This window comes from Gymnoscopelus braueri (assembly GCF_963280865.1).
Source record: "Gymnoscopelus braueri genome assembly, chromosome: 14".
NCBI lineage: Eukaryota > Metazoa > Chordata > Actinopteri > Myctophiformes > Myctophidae > Gymnoscopelus > Gymnoscopelus braueri.
Window position 1 is genome coordinate 41,687,111 of NC_137619.1, and position 14,525 is coordinate 41,701,635.

The 14,525-nt window shown below is 41.2% G+C and overlaps 1 protein-coding gene across 1 annotated transcript in view; it reads left to right on the forward strand.

Moving 5' to 3' along the window:
* Positions 1 to 14,525, forward strand: part of LOC308100128 (neurexin-1a-like) — a gene marked incomplete at both ends in the record, with an annotated part of 542,450 nt that overhangs the window by 270,597 nt on the left and 257,328 nt on the right. Inside the window, 1 exon segment of the mRNA XM_080449034.1 lies at positions 1,075 to 1,194. Within this exon segment, the coding sequence (XP_080305160.1) occupies positions 1,075 to 1,194 (120 nt within the window).

The window sequence follows — 14,525 nt, forward strand, 5'->3', positions numbered from 1 at the left end:
TTTTTAATTTTTTTTGGCTACAGCAACTTCGGAACGTAATACATAATTGTAAAATATGAAGTAAAATATGAAACGAGGAAGAGAGGCGAGAAAAAACTAAATGCCAAAGACATTAATTTAGCCTATATAACCTCAATAAGAAATGCTTTAAACATTTAAATCAGTTTAAATGTGTACTGTTGTTCTATATTTGTTCCACTGTGCGTATTGTTGTGTTTTGGTATGTTTGTTTTGAATGTGCAGAATATGTACTAAGTGATAAATACATTGGTATGGTTACAATGATATAAAACGAATGTCTCTGCTGTCCGGCAGAAACCAGCTAACTCCAAAATGTTCATTTTTCAGTTTTTTGGAGTGGAGGTTTTGTTCATTATTGATAAGAACAGCTGAATGGACCTCCAAGCTCACAATGAGGTTGGAGGTCAAAAGGGGGTGGAGCCTGGAGTCAGCAAAACCAGCTAACTCCAGCAGAAAGTTTGAGGATCCAATGGAGTTAGCTGGTTTTGTCAGAAGTGCTTTTTAATGCTTTACATTGGTTCAATTTTTTTTATACCAACACACAGACGTAAAGGGTGTTCAATGGCCCTGATTTACGGAAAAAAATGCAAAAGCGTCAAAATGGAGTTCGCTGGTTTCTGCCGGACAGCAACGATATGTAAACTCATTGAATTTATATCAGTATTAGTAGCAAATATGCAGTTGTAACGCAGAGAATTGAATCCACTTATGATTGTAGAAAGTAACATCACACATGTACTGTATGTGTGCATACTGCATACAGTATTTGCATTTAGGCTTATGTTTTTTTGTGTGTGTGTGTGTGTGTGTGTGAGATGTTTAATTACACAACACTGTAGTTACAATTAATAATTCATAAGCTGAAGCCAGTACCAAATAATGATATTCAAAGCGATTAAACCGTTTTTTGTTTTTTCAGTCGGTCTTCTGAATCAGCAGTATGTACTGTAGCTACAGTTCACAGACGTAAACATAGGTTGTTTCCCCTCATACTGCAAATGTCTGCTTCACCATTGTGTGTGTGTGTGTGTGTGTGTGTGTGTGTGTGTCCAGGTCCCAGCACCACCTGCCAAGAGGACTCCTGTGCCAACCAGGGGGTGTGTCTGCAACAGTGGGAGGGCTTCAGCTGCGACTGCAGCATGACGTCATTCGGCGGACCGCTCTGCAATGATGGTAGGACATCCCGATTTGTTTCCTGTCCTTGCTATAGCACAGTGGTTATCAAAGTGGGGGGTCCCAGGGGTCCTTGAGGGGGGTTCCAGGGGGTCCCCCAGCAACCCCCCCCCCCATGGATCCAAAATCAGTTGAACCACTTTAATCTCATTATACATTGGCTATTTGAAAATGGCCATTTGAGTACCACTGCTATAGCAGTGGTACTCCCTTGACCAAGGAGGTGGGGGAGAATTCCCCTTTGGATCAGCGGTTGATGTTTGGTTTCACATGCAGGACAGATACCCGGGGTATTGGAGTCCTGGTGGTTACTGTTACTGTAGGACGATCAAACTGGGACACTTACAGTAAATGAAGGTGCATGCACGGCACGCCCACCTGTATCTGCATCACAGGGGCTTTATCGGGAATTATGATAGTGTTTAGTACACCCAGTGCCCCTTTCAACACCATGGATGGTGGTTATAGGTGATAATGAGTGGGACAGAACATGAAAAATGTACAGTAAGTGCTTATTATTATGAATTAATATTAATTATTATTTAAACCGAGACACTCCTGGTCAAATTCGGGGACATCGGATCACATAGCATAGTATTTCTATAACATACTATAATTTGGAACTCTATAATTAGTTGACTCATACAAGTATATGGGGCACACACACACACACACGCTCAGTTCTTCATCAGCCTTTGCATTAGGCTTGACATTTCCATGGTCAGCCTCAGATATGACATCCATGTATTCTGTGTGGGGCTAAACAAAACTTCCACAGAGACCCCGCTGGCTCACATCAACAACAACAACAAAGGTAGGTGTTTGCAGCGGCAACAACAACACGATCATTTGTATCCGACCCACACACACATTGTGTCCCTATGCTCACCATTGTTATGTTGCTCTCAAGTTCCCCCGGAGTGAGGCTGAGCACTTGGCTTTTATCCTTTTTAGCGGGCAGGAAGCTTTGGGAGAGGTGGGACTCATTTCTCTATTGTGAGCTGTTACGTGCCAGTCACCTTAAACCATAATTCACTGCCTTCTTATACCCTTGTTATTGTAGCATCATGAGTTCCGTGTTTGTCGTATTCAGAGGCATATTCCTGCCCGATCCTATCAGGACATTCAAAAAGATACATTCACCACAAGGGGGACCTCGTAGAAACAAAGTTTTTGCAACAACAATATTGACAAAAAAGCATGGTTGGTTTCAGTTTTTGAGAGTGTGTGTAACACTCTCTAAGAAACACCATGTCCATTTGTGGGATGTGTTTAGACTGAATTGTGGGCGTGCACTTCTGTTTTCATATATATAAGGTGGGGGTGTGGCTGTGGAAAGGGGGCGTGTTTGGCAAAAAAAGGCTTTGCAACGCGTCATGATTGGTTGCCTTATTGTGAGCAACATTGCCCTTGTTTTTCTGTGAAGGTGCTTGTAAAGACTGGTGGTGGCGGTTTGTCTCTGTTTCTCAAACGTTGTTGATATTTGGTATGAGTTATTGGTTGATATATTGGTATATTTCACACACACACACACACACACACACTCTCACATTGGATATGTTATCCAATTAATGCTTGTTGTCTAACTTTATACATTGTAAAGTTAAACTTATATTAAATGTTAACAGTATGTTGCATTATGAATTTATAATATCTATGCTAAGTCATCTGTAAAATTTTCATTGTACCGCTTAGAGTTCAACTTATTTGGTGGTGCGTCACGTGCGTGATACAACTTAAAAAAAGTTATGCTCTATTAATCTCTCTTAAAGACATTTAAATGGGCATCGGGTTCGGGGGGATGTATTCTCATTAATGTTTTGGCTGTAGAGAAGGAAGTGGGGTAATGTTTGCAGCACCTTAAGAAAATAGGCTACTTTCTCATGCAAAATATGCACGGGGGATTGGTCTGGTCATTATTTTCCTCTGCGGTAGGTTCACACTGTAAGAGACAAAGTGCTGAGCTGCATTAAGGAGAAAAAAGAACAGAGTGGGCACTCTGGAGATGACACAAAGGGGAGAAGAGGGTGTGCCATAAATGTTAATGCATTCTGAGTCACACTTCTTGCCCGCCTGATAACACCACGTCTTTTGTTATCGAGAGAAAGCGTTAATACATTCCACCGCGCGGTCTTACATCCTGCACATATCCGCCGGCCCATGATAACACTAAAAGGATTCTTTCCGTCCAAGAGACGTGAACTTTGAGGACGGCATCCCCCCCGACCCCCCGAAACCTCGTCTTCCTTCTGTGTCTTTGTGTTATCTGTTATACCTTCCTTCTTCTTAGACCAGACGGGGGGGGGGGGGGGTTCAGCAGAGGGGTAGGGTTATGCGGTGGCACGGAATTATATATTTTTGATGGCGAACTCCCAGTGAACCTGCCTGGAACTTCTTCTTCTTTTTTTGTGTTGGGGGAGGGGGGGAGGGGTAGAGAAAAAGGCAGTCTGACCCACGCATGTTTAGTTTTTTTTATAATGCGTATTCATCATTAGCAGGCCTGCTGAGCTCGTTTTACTGCTCTGGAGGAAGCTGCTCGCATGCATTAAGACTGAATTGAACAGTGGTGGAAAAAGTACTCAAATGTTTTACTTAAGTAAAGTACTGTGTTACAAGTAAAAGTCCGGAATTCAAAATTGACTTGAGTAAAAGTACACACGTATTGGTAAATGTACTAACTAATGTACTAACACTAAAAAAGTACTAACATGTTTGAAAATAGCAGAAATACAAGCTCACAACGCGTCACGATGCGACACGTTGTGAGCTTGTAGATCTGCTATTTTCAAATAGCCTAGGTATAAAATAGGGCTAAAGTGGTTAATGTATGTTTTATAATGTAATCGTTTATATCTGCAAAGTAACTAGAAACTAAAGTTTAAAAAAAAAAAAGTGGAGTAAAGGTACAATATTTGCCTCTGAGATGTAGTGGAGTAGTAAAAGTATAGACAATTGGAAATACTCCAGTAAAGTAAAAGTACCTCAAAACTGGACTTAAGTACAGTACTTGAGTAAATGTACTTAGTTTCTTTCCACCACTGATTAAGACTGAATTGAAGGCCTCTACTTGCTACACCTATACTGTAGTTAGCACTATCCCCATATGAATGATTTATATGTGGTTGTGCACCATTTCGCACACACCGAAAATGGGTGATCTGCAAGCTCACAATGCGCTGCGATGCGATTCGATGCATTGTGAGCTTGTAGATTGCCTATTTTCAGGTGCACAGCACTGGCTCACATATCCAAGTATTTAAATCAGCCCTCAGTCTCAATATTCCTGCTGACGCACCAACACCATCGCACTAATCAATGTACCGGGGCCAATATAGACTCCATGCGTTATATGCAAAATCATCTTCTCCTCCCCTTATTGGTAAACCCAACCTGTTTGAGGAGTGGAGAGACACTAGAAAGACTTTTTCTCTGCCGAGCAAAAAAAGAAGAAGAGGAAAGAAAAACCCTGACTGGTGAAATATGAAGCAGCTGGAGAGGTTGTGGTTTTATCTCAGTTGATGGATTGTCGGGGGGGGGGGGGGGGGGGGGGGGGGGAGAGAGAGAGAGAGAGAGAGAGAGAGAGAGAGAGAGAGAGAGAGAGAGAGAGAGAGAGAGAGAGAGAGAGAGAGAGAGAGAGAGAGAGAGAATAAAAAAAGAGACACCCCCCCTACACAGAGACACACACAGAGAGAGAGAGAAACACACAGAGAGAGAGAGCTAGACACACAGAGAGAGAGAATAAAAAAAGTGAATGAGGTGGGAAAAAAGACATCGCAGGGGAGAATATCACATTTTACCACATGCATTTGCATAAGCTTGAAGTGCAGGCAATTTACAACAGAGCAGCATCGTCTCAGAGGGGGGACCAACTCACACTTGGAGCCCGTTGCAATTCCACATATCTCTCTCTCTCTCTGGTGGCTATACTAGTCTCGAGCACCCTGCCTTCCCAAATGGAGGAACAACTCCATTTCGTAGCTCCCGCGGCCACCATAATATGGACTGGCACACATAGTACAGCTGCCAGTCACAAATCATAAGGGAGCTCTTGTAATACCGTATTTGATGGCACCATCTCGCTTTTTTTCCTCCTCGGGCAGAGATGATGCTTTTCAAAGTGTTGAGCCCCTTTGACCAGAGTAAATTAATGCTGAGGTTCAAAATGCGTGTCAATCTTTTGGGGAGCTCTGCTAGTGAGCTATTTAGGTTGAAGTGAGCCCAAACAAGACTCTTTTTTATGAACCTTAGCACCCCTATACTGGGGCTCACGAATTGAGACACATTGTGAGCCTGTAGATGGGCGTTTTACGGGCACAGAGATTTGGTGTAGAGGGAAGTACTGTAGCTACTAGCAGAAATATTAGCACGCATAGATTAGAGCCCTGGGCGACACCAGTCAGCTAAGGGTTAAAGGGGTTTAAGTACTTCTTTTATGAGAAGGAAATGCATTATTATTATCCACTAGACAGACATATGGAAACGACTTGAGCTACAGTGTCGGGGTTAAATTACTACATTACACGGTAAAAGCCTCGGGATTTGGAAAATAACCCGGTCAATTTGAGGAGACCACCTGTAAATCTACATAGAGAGAAGAGGCTTCTCATTGTAATAGACCACATCAAGTGAGATGTACAGTATCATGCAGTTTTGAGACGTGACGTCTCCTGTAATTCAGCGAGCTCACCGACGGTCACGGCCGAAACGAATGGCTCTCAGAACAGATGTGGAGTGGAAAATCACAAAGAGGAAGACAGTGGGAGGTTCGCTTAGTGGCAACGGTGTCTCCTCTTTATTCTTTTCCACACGTTTTGCTCCTATATCGGGAGAGGGATCTTTTTCTCAACGTGAGCATACAAAGCAATCGACAAGGGTTGCCCATGAGTTGTCCCACTGGTTCTCAAACGCTGTGCCAAGGCGCCCTGGTGTGTCGGGACACGAGTTCAGGTGTGACAACCACACATTATTATTGAAATATATACAAACTATACAAAATGTTATGAATAATTGTTTTATTTAATTACTATATCAGTATTGTTGGCACTCATTTCCCAATACATAGCCAAATTAAATATCCTAAAAGTCTATTTTAAGCGCTTTAAAGGAATAGTTCACCCAACAAATATACAAGTACACACCCCATGAAGCCTTGAATTCATGGAGATTGTTTTGTTTTTGACGCATTCCTGAGCCAATATTCTTTGATGACCAGGTGTATTTCCGGTAGGAGACTCAAAGAGTCTCCTTTGAGTCTCCTACCGGATACATTAGCATATTTCTGCCAGTAATCAAATTATTGGCTTATGAATGCGACAAAAACAAACACATCTCCATGAATTCAATGCTTTATGGGGTGTGTAATTGATAGAAATAAGTATTTTTTTGGGTGAAATACTTCTTTAAACCTTGCATTTCTATTTTGTCTACATACGTCTATATAGGTGGAATGTGTACATTTGTACAATTGCTCTAAACATAAATAAACAAGATCACAACGGGTTGCATCACGGCCCTCTGGCTATGAAGAGATTTTGACACCCGCTGGTGTGCCTTGAGCTAGCCCTGAGCTAGCCCTGAGCTAGCCCTGCCTGGCATTGTTGTGACAACAAGAGGTATCTATAAGCTAGGATGTGCACTGTAGTGCAGTGGTGGAAAAAGTACATACATTTTTTACTTAAGTAAAAGCATCAGTACTGCAATATAAAAGTACTCCGTTACAAGTAAAAGTCCAAAATGAAAAATGGACTTGAGTTAAAGTACAAAAGTATTGGTATGAAAATGTACTTAAAGTACCAAAAGTAAAATAACCTAAATGTTTGAAAATAGCAGATCTACAAGCTCACAACGTCTTGTAGATCGGCTATTTTCAAATAGCCTAGGTATAAAATAGGGCTGAAGTGGTTAATGTATTTTCCATTATATCATAATTTATATCTGAAAAGTAACTAGTAACTAAAGTTTTCAAATAAATGTAGTGGAGTAAAAGTGCAATATTTGCCTCTGAGATGTAGTGGAGTAGAAGTAAAAGTATTGGACATTGGAAATACTCAAGGAAAGTACAAATACCTCAAAATTGTACTTAAGTAAATGTACTTAGTTACTTTCCACCACTGAGTAATGGACTGAACAGTAGTGGGCTGAAACGAGAACCTTGTGGTGCTCCTGTGTTGAGAACTAATAGATCAATGCTAGCTGGTATATCTCGTCTCACTGTCGGAGCTCTGGCACAGTAAAATCCAGCGTTATTTTAACTGTGGGAGAGTACAAATGATGCGTTCGCTTCCATTTGTACATGCATTCGCATCCATCTGAGTCACAAATGGATCAATTATGAACACTGGTGATTTTTACTGTGCGCAACAGGTAATCGCAGCATAATATTACATAGTTGTGTCTGTAATGAGTGTCTGTCTCCTTTTATTTAACCCATTCAATCCGTGAACGCATCGGTGTCACTTTAGATTTCTTTGGCTATATTCAAAAATAGCAGATCTACAAGCTCAGATTTCATAGAGCTCGTAGATCTGCTAATTTTTGAACAATTGTGAAAAAATGTGTGCAAATATTTGAAAATATGTATTCTTTTAAAGCGAACTTTTGTAACTCAAATTTTTGTTTCTGGGGGGTCCCTGGAACAACATATTTTGACATGGGGGTCAATGGGGGCCAAATATCATTTTGGGGGTCCTTGACATGAAAAAGTTTGAGAATTTTGATTGACTGATTATAGCAACATACGTCTTTAAATTGTTAGGATTTAGAAGACATTTGTAGAATCCCTCAGAGGCAAAGATTTGAGTTACAAATGTTGCTTAAAAAATATATATACATTAAAATATTTGCAAATTTTTTCATGATTTTAAAAAAATAGCAGATCTACAAGCTCATGGTATATGAGCTTGTATATCTGCTACTTTTGAATAGCTAAAGAAAGAAACAAAAATGACACGAATGCGTTCCCCGGTCTCAATGGCTTAAAAGACGTGTCCTCACAGTTATTCTGGTCCGTGTCAGAGACACATTCCCAGTGTATGCTTGGTGTACTGTGTCTGTGCCTATTTTTCAGTTGCTTTCAATAAAGCAAGAGAGTGCGTGTGGCTGTGTGCAGCCGCCTCCAGAATCCCGATTCTTTTTTCAGAACGCTCCCATCTTTTATTGAGCAACAGCACGCCAGGTGTCTCCAAGTAAAAGTAAACTTTGCTGTATATTCCCTTCAGAATGATAGGTGAAATATATAATAAAAAACTCACCGAGAAGAAGCCTTCATCATCACACTGACACACTCCGATTGCATCACCAATGCCTTTTCTTTTTGGATTTCGCACTGCATCTCCATCAATTCCACTGTTATAAAGCTGCAATCCGTAGCATTATTTTGTGTCCTATACCGTGGATTCGAACTTGGGCCTCCCCGCGTTAGAGAGACAAATATATCTGCCGTTCAACCAGGAGGTAATCTCCTCTCTAGATGCTCGTCCAGGAGAGAGATTGTGCTTTATTAACATAATCTACCATACAGATTGGTTAAACTAGCATTTGTCCGTTCAAATAAGTTCCAGATTGCAGCTTTAACTAAGCTCTGTTTAGACGTGAACTGGAATTGAGGGCACGGTGGCGCATTCGGTAGCGCTGTCGCCTCACAGCTAAAAGGTCCTGGGTTCGATTACCGCCGGGGACGCTGTGTGGGCGCTGGTGGCGTGTTCTCTCCTCCGCGTCATCAGTACCCTATAGGTGGGGTTGGCGAAAGGGACGTTCCCCCCCTGTCAGGTGATATAAGAAGCGGCCTGCTCACTCCTCATGCGTTGAAGGAAGCATGAGCTCAGTTCGGGGCTCGCTGGCAGAGGGAGAGTAGCGCCCATGATTATAAGCTTAGGCAATTAGCACTGGGTGAAAAATGGGTTACAAAATCGAGACAAATTACTTTAAATAAAAGACATAAACTGGAACATCACAAAGGGGGTAAATGTAGCCTACACAAATTAAAACAGACCCACAGTTACTGAACAATCACCTTCCCTTTTTTAGTTTTGTTTCTGTTTCCATCAGAAAGAGAACTGGGTGTGGACAGGTTATGGCCACAGACAGGAGATCTAGACTGCATCTATGTTTGTGAACGTCTGCAGAGCTTTTCGGTGAATGCAAAACAATGTCGGAATAACAAGCCAAACCAAAATCCTTTAAGCTCGCTGTGATTTAATGTTGCCGACCATATTGCACTCGCATCCTCTCTGCGGCGTCCAAAGGGGTTTGAGAAAAGTGGTCTGCTATTCATTTAGAGGCTGTCTGGCTTGTGTGTACTGTGTGTGGGTCTGTGTGTGTGTGTGTGTGTGTGTGTGTGTGTCTGTCTGGATGAGAGTTTAGCTCCAGTTTTTTGTGGTCCTGGGGGATTTGGGCTGCTGTGGTCAAGTGTCTGAGGATGATGCACAGAGACAAATAGGACGGTGTTTGCTGTTGAGCTAAAGTGGGTCGTGGAAAGGGCCAGGGCGGCTGGTAATGCCTGGCCTTCACGCGATCTTCACCTCGCCTGGTTGCCCCTTTCCGCCCTCTCTTAGACCCAGGGCCATTAGTGCCATGTCAATATTGTATCAACAGTGGGGACTGTGTGTTGCTCTAAGTCCTCTGTCGTCAATGCCCGAGGGTCAAAGAGGGGCCGCGTTCACTTGAGTTCTAATGTGTCAGACCCGTCTTTGTATGCAGTGAATTGTCTGTCTGGGCCTCTTGGCTAGTAACTGACTGTCTGGTTCGACCAGGGAGTGGACATAGGCCTAATTTATTCAGAGCACAGCATAATAAATATACCAGTGTTGACCAGAGATCCTTATTTCTGTCATGTGTTTCTGATTATGTCCTGAAAGACCCACTTACTCCACGAACGAACGGTACAAACCAGACACCAGCAATTAATACTGTCAAACCACAAGACAGACTGAGCTCTTTTTTTCTTTTCTTTTCTTTCTAATTTGCGCTCATGAAAGAATTTAATGATATAATAAAAAAGTATAAAGGGTGTAAATGAGGCATTACAGTAAATTATGGAGTGTGGTTTCCTCGCTTTTCTGTTGATTGTGCATTGAGCAGGGACATAATAACGTATGCTATTTCACAGTACGGTACGGCATCTACCAAAATACCACGGTATATGCTATTGCATTGGTTCTCAAAGTGGGGTCCGGGGACCCTCAGTGGTCCTTGGGGTGGGTTCCAGGGGGTCCCCAGCAAAAGTGGTTAATATAGCATCACAATCATTTGAACCACTTTCACTTTTTATACATTGGCTATTCAAAAATTGCAGATCTACGAGCTCATAGCACGGCACCGAGTGCCGCGCTATGAGCTTGTAGATCTGCTATTTTTCAAAACTCTTGAACATGAGTGAACATTTTTAACACAAATCTTTGCTTCTGGGGCAACATATTTTAAGATGGGGGTCCGCGGCCAAATATTGATCAATTTGGGGGTCCTTGACGTGAAAGAGTTTGAGAACCACTGTGCTATTGTGCTGTATTAATCCCGCCTCCTTTTAATTAAATGTGCTGTGGCCCATTGAAAAAACTAAAAACAAACAAGCACTTTATATTGCTTTGGAGAAAAACATTGCTTTATTGAACTGAAATGTGTGTTAGTGTATAAAGTACGACTGACCCAAAATAGCCGACCCACAAGCTCACAACGCGTTGCTTCGGAACGTGTTGTGAGCTTGTAGGTCAGCTATTTTTGGCACTTACAGTAAATCAGGTTAATTCTAACCTCACCATCCAGTGCAGCGTGTATAAGGCCTACTCTACCGTAGTTTACAACAATATTCATATTCAACAATTATTTTATTTGAGTCATTGAAACCTTATTTAAAGCATGTCATGGTTTATTACATGCATCATGCAGCTCTGCTGCATGTACTATATTTATGAGTGTCAGTTATTACCATCTGAATCAGCGCCCACGCTCATACAAATTGAGGCAGCCTTGACATATTTATTTTCATATTCAGACACTGACAGGTTAACCCATTAAGACCGGGAACGCATCTGTGTCATTTTAAGATTTCAAAAATAGCAGATATACAAGCAGATCTACGAGCTTGTATTTTTAGAAAAATCTTGAAAATGTTTGCAAATCTTTGAATATATATATATTTTTTAAGCGAAAATGTTTAACTCAAATCTTTGTTAGGATTTAGAAGACATTTGTAGAACCCCCCTAGAAGCAGTTTTTGTTTGAAAAAAACGTATGTTGCTATAATATCAGAGGTTCTCAAACTTTTTCATGTCAAGGACCCCCAAAATTATGCATTATATATTTGGCCGCGGACCCCCATCTGCAAATATTTTGTTCCAGGGACCCCCAGAAGCAAATATTTGAGTTAAAAATGTATATATATATATATATATATATATATATATATATATTCAAAGATTTGCACATATTTTCACAATTCTTTTAAAAATAGCAGATTTACACGCTCGTAGCGCTATGAGCTTATATATCTGCTATTTTTAAATAGCCAAAGAAATACAAAAAATTACATAGATTCTTCCCCGGTCTAAATGGTTTAATAGACTCCAGTGCAGCCTTTGGAACCACTATACGCAGCACCTCGTATTTTGCATAGTGCATTTCCATATAGCATCAGACGGCCGTGCCATCACAATCACGTCTTCAGTTTTAATCAGAGGCCATTCATCCAGAAATCAAATTGAGGCATGCTGAAGAGACCAAAGATGAAAGCTTTGTTGGCAAAAAGTAGAATAATTTCAAGTGGAAGTTGTTATTCAAACTAAAGCATAAATACCCTAATTTATCATATGAGTAAGATTATGCAAGATGTTAAAACCGCCAGTCCCAACTTCTGCTTTTTCAAAAACAAATGAATGAATATGAATTGTGTTAAGATTCAGCAAGAATAAAGAAACATTCTGAACATCTACTTGAGATACCAATTTAGCCCAAATGAAAGACTGGTTTTTGCCTATACAGCCAAATGCAGATAAATAACATTTATGTTGTTTTGACTTTTGTACTTACTTTCTCCGGGAAAGTGTGAATATTTATGTACAATATGTTTGTGAGCATTAAAGTGGAGTTTTTCCTTGGCCGCTGTCACCAAAGCTTTCTCAGGGGGGGAAGCGTTGCGTCTCTGCTCTAAGAGTCTTCTGGCAACTTGTTGCGATTTGGTGCTTTTAATTGAATTGATAATAAATGACAAATTACTACATTTAAAAATAAACGTATTTTGCAATGAATGTATCTAAAAGTGCAAAGCGGGGTGGAATGACTGCACAGTGGAGCACACTCTGCATTGAGCACTTCCTTGTTCAAGGCCAAAGGCACGCACGCACACGCGCACGTGCACGCCCTCTTCCTCTGGGGTGGCACGCAAGGATTAGCCACTTAGTTTGGTCTCAGTCAATAGGACGGGGACACACATTCCATTGCCAGTGAAGCCAGGGGGACATGAGGCGCTGGAATAAACAGCCTGCCGGAAGTAATGTCCTCCCTGCCTGCCCTGGATGTGGACCTCTTTAAATCAGCTCAGCCAAACAAATATATGGGTCTGGAAAATATTTGGGCTTCAGTGTGTATTATTGAACGCTTGGCCTAGCTTTGAGAAGCCATTGTGCCCCGAGATATGAAAGAAGCGCTCTTAAGTGCGTGTGTGTGTGTGTGTATTCACTTCAGTAACCCTTACTCACAAAATCAGAGTGCACGAACGTGCACACAGAAATAAAGCTCCATCATGGTGTAGGGTTGTAGGGCTGTAACTAGTATCAACTCAGTGCTCGGAAATAACGAGCACGTCTCCTTCATACAATAGATCACTAACTGGAGGCAAACATTCCGTTGCACGGATTGATTGATTGAATTAATTGAATATTTTATTAGACAGAAATGCAGTGGTGTAAAGTAACTAAGTAAATTTACTACAATACAATGTTGAGGTACTTTCACTCTACTGGAGTATTTCCAATTGTCTATACTTTTACTTCTACTCCACTACATACTAATGTACATTACATGTCACGAAACATTTAACTAGACATTGAACCCCTAAAACTGCTGCTGTTGAGCAGGTTGGCGCCTTCATGGTTGCTTCTGCCATCGGCTATAGAAATGCAAACCTACCAACGCAGACCATGTACAGTACATGGCAGTACCTGAAGGATGGATGTGGATGGATCTTAGCTGCATAGAGAAACACTTTGATGTCGAGGCAAGATGCTGAGTGAGATTAATCATGATTCCTATTGCTCAGAGAAATTACATGGAGTTTATGGGGGAGTTTCATTTGTGTGTAGAATATGTATTTCTGTCCATTTCAATCATTCAAACTTTATTAATGTAGTTGTATTTCCTCACGTGTTCTCTCCAAATGGATGGAAAAGGCCGCCTTCTAACCCTATTTAGCCCTTACACTAAAGTTGTGAAACATTTTTCTCCGATGCACATAAGCTGTCACATACTGTATAGGACCACAATGGAAACAAGTCCCCAGGACTTTTTGTTTGTTATCCCTTTAGCTTTAGCCTCGATCTCCAGGCTTTTATTGTTTAGTTTTGCTAAAAAATAAAAGCCTGGCCCAGCGCGTCGGTGTACTCGGTATGAGGAAGTGTTTCATTTCCCAACCAACCAGAGTGCAGTGGGCGTCGCTCGTAATGTTGTGTTAACTGGGCGGGGGTTGACGGACAGATCGGTGAACCAATGGGATCAGGCGCAATCTCTCGCCGGCTCTATACACCCGCCCCTCTATACACGAAATCAGGAGCGTTGGGGCAGTCTACTTTAGCTTTAATGTCTTTCTGTACCTCGCGCTTGTTGTCATTTTAGATTTTAGCGTTGGCTATTAAAAAAATAGCAGATCTTCAAGCTCACAGCGCGTCACTTCGTGCTGCGCTGCAGGCTTGTAGATCTGCCATTTTTGAACATTTTAGAAAAATCTTGGAAGTGTTTGAAAAGGGATGAATAACTTTAAGAAAAAGTGTGAGCAATACTGATTTAGAAGGCATTTATAGAATCGGCCGCAGGTTTTTAAAGGGTTAATAATGATGAAATTGTGGAATTGTGTTCAATATTGGTAATTGTGTCAAAGAACTAAATGTGACTATAGCACACATAACATGAGATGCAACTGATGCGCTCTCGAATACCAACACCTTGCTGCCTGCTAGTCTGTGATATTTAGGGCATTTTGGTGGAAATGCATCACAAGTGTCTGTAACCGCTTATTTTAGAAGCAACTATTTAAAGCCTGAATATTTAGAAAAAGTTGTGGAAGGATAATATGACAAAGACTTTGTGTGATTCTTTAAATGTATTTTTTTTAATCTCAACATCTT